Source organism: Phaethon aethereus (genome assembly GCF_964289735.1).
Source record: "Phaethon aethereus genome assembly, chromosome: 11".
Taxonomy (NCBI): domain Eukaryota; kingdom Metazoa; phylum Chordata; class Aves; order Phaethontiformes; family Phaethontidae; genus Phaethon; species Phaethon aethereus.
The window spans coordinates 15,012,119-15,024,369 of record NC_138587.1 but is presented as its reverse complement, the minus strand read 5'-3'; the positions used below and the strand labels follow the sequence as shown (position 1 = coordinate 15,024,369).

General features: G+C 35.1%; 1 protein-coding gene across 1 annotated transcript in view; it reads right to left on the bottom strand.

The window, feature by feature from the left end:
- ERC2 (ELKS/RAB6-interacting/CAST family member 2) overlaps positions 1-11,477 on the bottom strand; it is a gene marked incomplete at both ends in the record, with an annotated part of 440,763 nt that extends 429,286 nt beyond the window's left edge. The window contains one exon of the mRNA XM_082004800.1: positions 10,821-11,477. Within this exon, the coding sequence (XP_081860926.1) occupies positions 10,821-11,477 (657 nt within the window). The remainder of the gene's footprint in view (positions 1-10,820) is intronic.
- Positions 11,478-12,251: the final 774 nt, after the last annotated feature.

The window sequence follows — 12,251 nt, the reverse complement described above, 5'->3', positions numbered from 1 at the left end:
ACTTAAGTGAAACATTCTCTAAACAAAACTCTACAAGCTGAATCAGCCATTCCTAATGTATGCCCAAAAGGTAAAAGAATGCCCTGAAAACTGTTAAGAGTGAACCTTCACCAGAATGTAAAGATGGAAACTCTGCACACAATTCTGCTCTCAAAAAAGCTGAGTTTCACAAATTTTCAATTACCTAGCATCCACAGGAGGACTGAAAACATAACCCTGAAACAAACACCACCAGCTGGACAAGAATGTCGCTCTCCAAAACTGGTGGATACATGCAGCAAATGCAAGGAAAGAAAAGGGGGAATGGGAAGGGGAGAGGGGATAGAAAGGCAAGGGGGGCAAAAACACACCCACACAGAATAGTAATAGAAGTTGGGACCAATTTGGCATAAGGCAAAGATGCCTTCTTTACAAACTGCTTCTCTACAATATTTTTTTATAATTGAAATGTGTTAAAATATCTGAAATATTAATTATGTAACACTGTATAATACAATTTGCCATAAAATTCTTAAGTTAGTAAATATGGGACTGAGGTTTTTTATATGTTTTACCCCTGAGTTATTCCAGAAACTTAGTTCAAGGACATCAAATAAAGATTAGATTCTACCTCATATTTTGAAAATAAAAATGACTCAAGTGGACACATCTGGGAAATGAACACTTAGAAACATTTTGGAACCGTAGATTTTCAAATACAGTTTCCAACTGAATCAAGTTGCCACCTTCTCCCGAGACCACTGTGACATGAAAAAGAGAGACTTCCGAGTTAAAACAAATAATTAAAAACATATTCCTAAAGAGAATTCTGTTTTCTTGTAAATTTGCAAAATTTTCCTTCTGATATTCCATTCTATGCTTAGCCATTGATGGCGCCACTTCTCTACACAATGAGGCACTGCTTTATACAAGATCTGAGTTCTGAAAAGGATAATGGCCTACCTATTTAACCTAGAATATTTATTACTAGTGGCTTCAGTTTTATGGTTATACCTATACCATTTAAGAAAACAAACTCTTCACTAAAATATTATTTAGAAATAATTTTTCTGGACTTTGCCAGACTGTCACTGCTTGTTCATTTTGCAGTCCTGAAGTCAGAATAATGCAGCGTTTTCAGGTGGAAAAGCCTATCATGAGTATTCTTGTCTAATTGTTCAAATTCTCATTCTGACAGCTCTCCCTCTTCAGGGGATGAACTGCTTGAACAAGATGAAGAATGCCTCATTTTGCTTTCTTAAGCAACTTTTGTGCTTTCTACTCCAGTTCCCTCCTCTCTTCCTTAAGTCCACTAGGGAGTCTGAAGACAAAAATCCCCCTCTAGTGTAAGGAAAGTACTAGATTATTTGCACAGTTATGCAACTATGCAGCTCATTGATTTCCACATTTCAGCCAAACTAAGAATAAATGAGTTATAAATGTATGTTATAAATAGAACAACAAACATACTAAAATAATAATAATATAAAATGAAAATAAAATTTATCCACAAAAGGGTGATGGCCTTCTAATCAGTTGTTGTTAACCAATGATTAAAAATCATACCAAATTTCTCTTAAGTATCAGAAATTTCCTAGTAAAACTTACGCCAGCATACAACATGATATCTTTCTGAACACAAATTTTGTAGGAGGAACCTCAGATTTCCAGAATACTATAATATCATTCCAGTGGCATATTGTAATTTTCATGGCAGTATTAACCATCTCCAGAAATATAAAAGGCCTGTGGGTTTGTTTCGGTTTTTACTATATAAAAAGACAATATAACATGTACCTAGATGTGTTTATGCTAACATGAAACTCAGTACAACCTTATTCTTTTTTAAAACAGTTTTTACATAGGTAACTTATAATCCATATTCCAGAGAGCTGTGCTGACAAGTAGGTACATTTTCAGAGCAGCATGGGAAGAAATACAATTTTGGTTGTAGAATAAAGGGCAACTGAATTTTGAGGGAAACCAAAATTTCCAAAGAGATACAGCTTAGTTTTTACCACTCACAGAACAGTAGAAACTTTTGACACAGGGAAGGAACTTAATATGATCATTGAATGCAAAACATTCTGAATATTCCAACATATGTATAATTTTATATATATGTATAATTATATATATAATTCAAGAGACCAGTTGGCTTTTATCACAGACCTGTTGATTTCAAACAGCATTTTTCAAGTTTGAATTGAAATACTTTATTAACGCGTTGGTATAGCAAGATTTAAATAGCAACCCACTATTTCACTTCTACCTTCTACTGTATCCAGCAGGAACACTATACCATGATATCTGGGCATTTCTACTGAAATAGTTAACAGTGTTGTGCTTTATCAGTAACCATTAGTTACCTGGAGTTAATATCACACAGAGGAAAAAGTTCACACTAACAGCACTATTCTTTCAGACTTTCTACCTAAAAATTGAGAGCTATACAGCATCAGTTTACAGATGATTTAAAACAAAATACATAGGAAGTATTTACTTTTCCAAGCACAATCCCCTGCCTCTTTCCGCGTTGTTTCTCCTTTCAATTCAAACACAGATTCTGCAGTGAAAATTGTACTCTGTACAATTAATACTGTAGTCAATTAATGGAAAACTTGAGTTTGTGCAAAAAGCAGACCTTGTTTCAGGGCTTGCTGCCTCTCTGAAGCTGCATCTCAATGTGTGTTATGCTTTTTCTCTATTTTCTGCTGACCTTTGCTTTTTTCCTACATAAGTGTGATGTGGTGGAGACCTCATACTCATTCAATATAGATGGAGCTGGAATAGAGATTACCTTACAAGACCTCAGTGTTCTCCAAGTCTCTAACACTGAAATATTTACATTGATTTGCCTCAGGATTTTCCTTTTGGCAAAAACATCATTTACTCCTTTCCCTTCAGGGTTTGAAAGGCACTTCACATGAAATCTACTGCCTTCTTTTCACATGTTTTTTGTTAGCTTTGTATATAATCTTCAAACACCAAGAGTAAGAGCAATAACTATATTGTGGCAGATGCTTAAGGAAATTCAAAAAGTAAATACAGTTTCCCAACCCCACAGGCCAAATATTCTAAAATTACTAAATTCAAGAGTTATTTGCTCCTGCTACAGGCAATCCAATTTGAACCAAAGTTATACACTATAAAATATACCAAGGGCTCCTGAATATTAGTTTCTTTGCTAACTCACCTGACAGGCATTCTAGCAATAAATCCAGGTAGCAAATCATATCTCACAGTTGACAGCTTTTACAACTGACTCTCTGGCACTGGTGAAATACAGAGTTCTATAGAATGCTAGACTCCTTGAACAGAGCAAACAACAGATAAAGTTAGAATCTGACCCTGCATGACATTATCAAACCGTAACTCCCAGACATGCAAAAATTCATAAGAAAATTGAATCTGTGACCAACAGGTTAAGTCACCATCGTAACATTCCCCACACTCCAAGACAACAATCTGAAATGTATCTTATGAACTCAGAGACATAAGACAAAAGAGAAAGGTTAGGAAGTGTCATGCAAGTTTATCTTTAAATTATATACATATATAAAATAAATAAAAATAATTCTTTCCAGCACAGTCAAAAGGGTTGTGTTTTTCAGAAATAGCCTAGAGGATGGAGTTCCCTATTGCAGGCTAATAGAATATGGCATTATCAACTACCTGGTAGATATACTGGTGACAGCTCAGAAAATTCAAGATGAAAGAACCAAAAATGAGAGAAAATGTCTGAAACAGTAAAGACTAAAAATGTATAATGAGAAAGGAATTACTCTTCCCCCCCTCCTCCGGCCCAGTACTTCCTCCCCTTTCTCTTCCCACCTCAGATGAAGGAAAATTATGAAAAGTCAGCATTTTTTTCAAATTAACTGTAAGGCCTTAAGGTTTAAAGGCTGGAAGGAATCCAGTTTACAGGAGCAAACAGAGAAATAAAAGTATTTTTTAAAAAACACACCTCACAAACTGCAGGCTCTATCACAGCCAGTGGAAAAGAAATTCACCAAGGAAAATGTTTGATATATTATCTATGATATCTGTGAGAAACTGTACTACTCACAAGATTAAGTGTCGTCTTTTGGAGACTTTATTTATGCTTTGTAAGCATTGCTTTCAAAATAAGTTCCTGCATTATCAAATAGTTTACTATTTATGTGATGTATCCAATACCTCCCAGTTCTAACAAAATCATTCTGTCGACATAAAGTACCCTACTAGAATGCCTAGTCTGGACTGATCCCTAATTTAAGGCAGGAGGTGGCAAAAAGCAGCAGCCACCGTGCTTGAGGTGTGGCTTACCACTATCTACTGAGGGAATACCTTCAAGCAGCGCTACAGGCCTAAAGCAAGGCTAACTTAAAGGTACTTATAGCCCAACCTATTTCCTGCTCGATCCACATTTTTTGAAGTGGTCATCTCTCAGACCCTGTCAGAATTCTGGCTTCTGTACAAAGGTTTTTACCCACACAGCATCACAACCATCATGATTGAACAGTAGAACCATGCTTCACAGCACATCAGAATGGGGTATCTATCTGAAGTTGCAAGTGAAATTTAATAAACAGGATGAAATTACTAAACTCAGCTAAATGTACAACCGTTCAGAGAACTCCTCATATAATACTTCAGTTCTAAGTATTATGCAGCAGATGATCACTACTACTACAGGACAAAAAGCAGCAGCACTTTTTGTAGTATCTCAGGGATTACCATCAAATGTTAGCTAAGGATATTTGTATCTTCAAAGCTAATGAGATCACAATTCTGAGTCATATAGCATTACACAGTTCCAATCACCTTGGATTGGAATGCTGTTTCTGCTATACAGTCAATCCATCTTTCCTTAAAACATGACTGGTCTTATTTATGCTTCTTTATAAGGAACACTCACTGACATTCATTATTTGACACTCATTCTAAGACTTCAATATGCAACTGAAACAAAAAACAACCAACCAAAAAAGGTTGTTTTAAATGCTAGCACTTTGGCACTGGCATAACTGAGAATGACCTATATCCTGCATTTAAAAAAAAAAAAGTGACCCAACTGACTAAAGTAGGTATTTTGCTCATATTCTTTTAAGTTTAAATGCCCTTTTCAACAACTTTTAATATCTAACATCACGAACAAAGTATCTTTTGTTTGAAATATCATAACTGTGCTCCTTCAGCTGACAGAAGCACATCCTAGAGACTAAAATTCATGCTCCTTATCTTTTTCAAATATTGGGAGGAACAGAACATAAAAATCAACGCTTACTTTCCTCAGATCTCTTTATATATAAAAATGCACAGAAGGATATCATTTATTATTACTACCCTTTCTAAATTACCATTAACATGAGATATAATTTTCATATAGCTTAAAGTATTAGTTTCTACTGTATAATGTACTACTGTAGTTCTACTATATAATGTATATATATGTGTATTATTATCTAAACCAGAATACTACCAAAAAGCGTCAGTCAAGACTAAACAAATACTTTCACACATACAGGGACACATTCCCCTTATTCTTTTTCTAACTAAGTACTTATCAAGCTTTTTCAGATTTAAAAATCCCACAGTAAAAATAATGGTTAAAAACAATTACATTCCCCATTCACCCTTAAACACTTTTGGGTTATTGCTTCCTCAAAATTTCCTTGGATATCTATAGTATTATGACCAACTCCTTATCTCTTTCTGCTCCCCACCACAGAGCTAGCAGCCTTTCCTCATCAGCAGCAACAGCAGCACAAAAGCCAACACACACTCTTCTCACATGGCTTATTCACTGTTTCACACCACCTCTATACCATCATTCCTCAGCAGAAGAGTCCTGCTGTTTTAGCCTCTTCCCATTTGACAGAAACATTTTTATTTTCAAATTAGAAACAAAAAAGTTATTGATGTACTTTTGTTTCATTATACTTTAATCTTCAGACAACTTTTGCTCTATAATGAATGCTTAATCTATTCCACACATTTAAATGCTTAAGCACTTTGTCTCATTCAAAAAAAGTAAAGAAGAAACAGTTTGCACTTACCTAAATTGCCATCAATGTACATGAATTTGAATGAAGAAAACAGTGAAAGCATGCAAAATAAAGTTAAAAAAAACCAAGAAGTATACATGCAGCGCTCAAGACAGAAGTATTAAAAAAAGCTGAAGAAAGCAGGAGACAACACTACAGTGAAAACCAGAAAATAAGGTGAATGAATATGCTGAATGTACTGACTTTAGAATACCTTAAAATAGACTTTCACTGGTCATAAATACTATATTACAAATTTGAGTTGAAAATATTTACATTCATTACTTTTTCTTGAAAAAAACACTGAGAAAAAATTTTTTATTATTCTTATTTAATGAGTTTTTTAATGTGATAACGTACCTCAGTAAGCATAGTAAAACATGGACAGAACCTTTCCATTTCTCAGGTTACTAGCTTTATCTTTTGCATGTAACCTTGTACTTCATAAATATTCACAATAAAGCTTCAAAATCTGTGGTGTTGCACACATTTACGCAGAGACAGTAAGATGGGCTGAAAGGTATTTATACCCCCAAAAACTCCTCTGACCACCTCTGGTATATAGGAACAATGGGGGGGCCACCTCTCCAACTAGTAATCAAGTGTATACTTTGAAGCAGAATAAGGAAGAAAATATCTATCTGGGAACTCAAACTGAAGACCTAATTGCTGGCAACTCCCTGCATATTCCACTAGGATCAAACCTCCAGAATTTCAATGGGCATAAACAAGGTATCTCAAAAAAAGATGAAGAATAGTCTCAGAAGTGGAGAGAGTGAGAAGATTACAGGTCTTCAACTTCCTTTGACTTGCATTTAGAGGATGCCAGCAGGGACTAAGCAATGGACTGTCCAGTTTGGAAGTAGATCCCAGCCATGGAAACCACTCAGTAAAGTTAAGAAATGGTGAGCTGCTTTAAACATATATGATGTTACTAATGAGTATATTACTATATTAATGCATACTATTTTTCAACTATATATAGTCTTACAAGCATATATAGATAATACATATCATTAACTCCACCAACTAGCTCCCAGATAAGCTAGCAAATTTACAGCAAATTAGATTATAGCCTGCCCTTCCTTCTTTTTCTTTTACAAGGCAGAAAGATGACTAAAAGTATACTTAGAACAATGTGCAATGCATCACAAAGCAAAATGAGTATATGATATGTTTGGTTTGGGTTTTTTTGGTTTGTTGTTTTTGGGGTTTTTTTTAAAGAATGTATACCATTACTCTGATCAAGGTTTTACTAGGAATATAGTTCAACTAATACAAAGAAGGAGAAACATCATTTCAGAATATTTCTTAGTGTATTTCCTTTTACTGTTCGACTTACATATTTTTCATGAATCAAAGTAAAAATGAAGAGCATGTGAAATAACATTGAGCAACTACTCACAGTTCTGAATTCATGAATAAACACACCCTTATCTACTGATTATTTTATCAGCTTTATTCTGTTAATTGCAGCAACTACGAGTTATTCATATTGCTACAGGTACATAAAAATTATTTGAAGGAACAATCTTGCATTCAAAACCAGGAGCCTCTCAGAGGAACTGTTCACTACCTTTTCATCCTTTCTCTTCATCTCATTAATCAGAAGCAAATTCCTGCAGTATCAGGACAGGAACTAAACTTCAAAAGAAGGTCAAAATTTATAATATGTTTTCAAAGAACATATTAAGCAACTTAAAATTACCTGGGTTTCTGTAAGAAAAAAAAAAAAATCAAGCTCACCATTGACTTCCATCAACAACATATAACCATATCATAAATTAAAAAGAGCCACTGCTCATTGCATTTTGTAGTAATTATGTGGTATTAAATAATGACATTTGTAAGTAGGGAAAAGAGGCATTATTTTGTGCAACTGAGTTTACAGTTTATTTTTAAAATGTCACAGTAAATCTAATTCAGTTATTGCAATGTCATAAAAGGAGCATGTCAAGTGATAAACATTAATATGTTGTCTTAGAACCAGCTAAAACTAATCCTCCCTCTTTTTTTTTTTTTTTTTGACAGACAGGCAACAATCCTGGGAATGAGTACTGCTGAATAATTTCTTGTGTCCTCCCAGTTCTTTCCACCTCATAGCCTTCTGCTCTCCATTGAAACCTTCTAGTTAACTCTTCTATATAATACATTCAAGCAAGATTAGAGAGAATAACTATCTACCGGGGCGGGGGGGAAGCAAAATCTCTGATTGAGACATTGCAAATGGATGATTCCAAGATGAAGAAGCACCTTAAGTAGTTAAAACCCTTCAGAAAGGTTCCTCTCCAAAACCTTACAAGAAAACTAAGCAGCAACTAGATAAGAAGGATGGTCCTTTCACACATAAATAGTTGATTACAGAGAGAAAATAGCAGAAACACATGATCAAGTCATAAAACCAACAGAAGGCCCCTATGGAATTTTGCTGGAACCTGTGGCTGAGCTTTGTGCTGTCTGACGTATCCCAAGCAAACCAGAGAACAAGGTGAACAGTAAAGATGACTAATTTTCCTCATGATATTAGGTTATCCAGGGCAGTAAAGACAAAAGCCAAATACAAACAAGGATTTTATTAGACTACACAATTAGGCAAGTGCTGGCCCATGAAATTCAGCGACATAAATGTGAAGTGAAAATAATCCTACCTTCATGCAAAACAAGCTGTGATCTAAACTGATTATAATCACTGGTGAGATTCTTCAGCTATGATAAATATTTCCATTAAAATAGTAGCTCAGTAGCAGTAAAAAAAAAAAGTCACCCAAAGCTAGAAAGAACAAACAAATTGAGTGTTGGAAACAGTTGGGAGAGACATACAGAATGAAAGGACAGACACTATAACATCAATGCATAACTCATTTTACAGCTGTATTATGAAAAACAAGAGCCATTTGGGTCTCCTCACTTTAAAAAAAAAAAAAAGTAATAGGCCTGAGAAACATTCAAAGAATCAAAAAGAAACGTCACAGTTTCATGAAAGGACTTATCACACAAGCCAAGATGCTCCTGTCTGGAAAAGAGCTGAGGGAAGGGTATGATGATGGTGTCCTATAAAATCCTATGTGGCACTGAGACCAGCACCAGACATCAACTATTTAATGTTTCTTCCAGTACAAGGAACAGGAAATCCTAGCAAAAGCAGCCAAAGTCTAGTGCAAAACCAAATGAAAAGCAGGGGTTCTTCACATGACAGGTTAAGCTGTGGGATTCACTGTCATAAGAGGTCATGGACACTTGAATTTCACATAGGTCCAAAAGCAACTGGCTTAATTCAAAGAAAAGTCCACTGAGAGATATTAAGCACACAGAAACTGTAGCTGGATCGCAAAGAATGGTCAGTAGAATGATCAATGTATACTAGGTCTATTCTATGAACTCTTGGACATTGTCAGCAATGGAATACTACCCAGTCTTTATGTTATTTTATTACAGAGTAAGGATTCATGTTAAGTATATAGACAGAACAAAATATGTTATTTTTGTCTTATTTTCTTGTACAGGTGAACCTAATAAGAGCACTTGTTAAAAACAAAAAGATATAATCATCTATGAAATGAATGAATGGAGGACTCAGAGTAACTAATTTACTTTCCCCTCAAGATAATACCAGATTCATATTCAAAATGCCAATACAAGATATTAATGTGAAATTTCCATAAGAATTTGATAATATTGGCTCTAGCAGCACTCTAGTGCACCTACTATAAATAAATATTCAGTAACTATTACTGTCAGTCTGGATACACAAGTTATACAAGAAAAAAATAAATTAATTCACTGTACTGGATTCCTGATCAAGACCCAGCCAGTCTCCCACTGAAATAACTGGTACCAGGCTTGTTAGTTCCATAGATGTTTAGGTTTATGACATGCCTAAGAGGTGGAAAATTTGGTGAGAAGCACTGATGATCACAAACTCGGAAGTCCATTAAAAATTTCAGTTGTTGCTGCCTGCCAGCAAGGAAGTTTAGATTGGGAATCTGGAAGTGAGAGAAATACGGGATTGTGTTTTTGTCTGAGGAAAGTTAACAGATGGTCTAAAAAGCAGCAGCTTTAAAATAAGACCAGCAGTCTGTGTGGAGACAGCAATACAAGATTTTTTTTTTTTTGTCTATTCTGTGCCACGGTTTTATAGGGCTTTGTGAAATAGTACAGAGACTCAAAGCTTGACCTTATAGCTTTATTCATCCAGATTAAAATACTTTAATCTTTTTATAACTTCGGGAGAGGAATGTTATGTTGTGAATAGAAGTATTTGAAATACCTATTTACAAGATGCTCTTTTCCCAAGACACAGGTCTCTAAAATGTTGCTGAAAACATAACTTCATTCTGTAATGTAGAATTAAAGAAGGTTGCATATGAGGATTTAATATCACATCTTCTTTTAACTTTGAAAAACTGGGCAGCTAAAACCCTACACAGCTCATACAAAATATGCTTCTGGGTGTTTATTTATACTTTTGCAGAGGTGGCTCATTTACCTTTTCTAGAAAAGATTGCTGAGTATATTTAGATTGTTGATGCAAAAACACACTGGAGAAGTCTCAAAAAATAAGTAAAAGGGTAGGGACAAACAATCATTCTCTTCAGCTATACTGTGAAAGAATGTTGCATGAAGGAAATTATAACCTGCATTCAGATTCTTATTAATGTGCTTTCCTACCGTTTAGCAGCCAGAGGCAGATAGATCAAGACATACAATTCTTGTAAACGTCAAACTTGCTCCAGCATAGGATACAGCACCACAAGCAAAACATCAAGTACTTAGCTATAAATCAACAGGAAAGAAACTTTCAGAGTTACTTACCTGATTTTCTTCATGGGAAACTCTCATTTGTTCTTTAAGAACTGACATTCTGGCTGCTTCTTCTTTCCTCAATACTCTTTCTTTCTTTAGCTCAGGACTCCAGAAAGTTTTGATGCTATTCATGGAGGATCCCAGCTTGCTGTCCTTAATGTCTAGTTCTTTTCTGAGAAGATCATTCTCCCTCTGTAGTTCCTTAAGCTGAGCCTGCAGGTCTAACATGGTACTATCTCTAACCTGTCTCAGCATAGAAGGAACCTGATGGTGGTGATGGTGTGAAGATGTGGTGAGACCTCCATGCTGATCAGTATAAGAAAGGACATCTGTGTGCGAAAGTCCAGCTGAAGCAATATTAGGACTGCTCCCCATAGCTGTGACTCGACCACCATACACAGCTCGATTTGTAGCCCTTCCAAGAGTCATTGTGCCCTTTGGGAAAGTAGTAGAAGCTACACCTTCATGGTCACTCAGATACATTGGTCCAGATGTTGCATAGGCTGCATTAAGGGACTGGATGTTCTCCATTGATAACGTCTTACCTGTTCCTCCTCCTCCTCCACTATTTGTTCGCCTATGGCCCAGGCGAGGAGATCTTGGCAAACGAGGAGACCTGGAGGGACTTCCTTCTAAGTTGCTGATTGTTCTTGCACTTCCATACATTTTTCTTCTACTTTGAGGTACTATTTAGTAAGAAATTAGTAACACTGAAGTTGAATATTAAATTTATGATTCCAGCTAGAAATATTGGCAGTTTCACTGCATTCTTCCAGTAGGCAAAAATCTATTGTTCCTCCAAAGTCAGAGACCTGAAAAAAGGTATTATAAAATTAAGTAAATTTTCATCTTGGAAAATAAGTTTAAAAGTAACCAGTATATATCAGAAAATAAAGTAACCCACTTCTTAAAGTAATTACTTTAAAAATAAAATTTACTATACATTTTGTATTTAGGATGACTACTTAAAAACATATATCCAAACTAATTTCATTCAGAAGAAAAAACTGCACATTTCTTTCTTGCTAAATAATATCTTGACATTTTGACTTAGTTTAACAAGCTTTATGTTGCAATAAAAAACATGGGCCCAAAAACATCTCTCAGCTGATATGTTAGTGGACTTAAATGACTGACCATGTAGAATTATATAAAGGAAAAAAAAAAAAAGCTGGTTTTGACATTAAGAACTACCCAAACTAAGATATTACATCTTCAAAAGGCAGTATAGAAGTAGCAATTCAGCAGTTCTGTATATTCTCTAGTAGTATTAGATTAATTAAGACAGAAGAAGGAAAGAGGCAGGAGTTTTAATTTTTGTTTGTACTAACAAAGAGGTTTTTGGATAGGAAGAAAGATGAAGGAAGCTGTGTTTCTAATAGTTCAGCTGTAACCAGTAAAAACGTATTTTAGTAAGAAAAATTAACACTAAAAACTAAG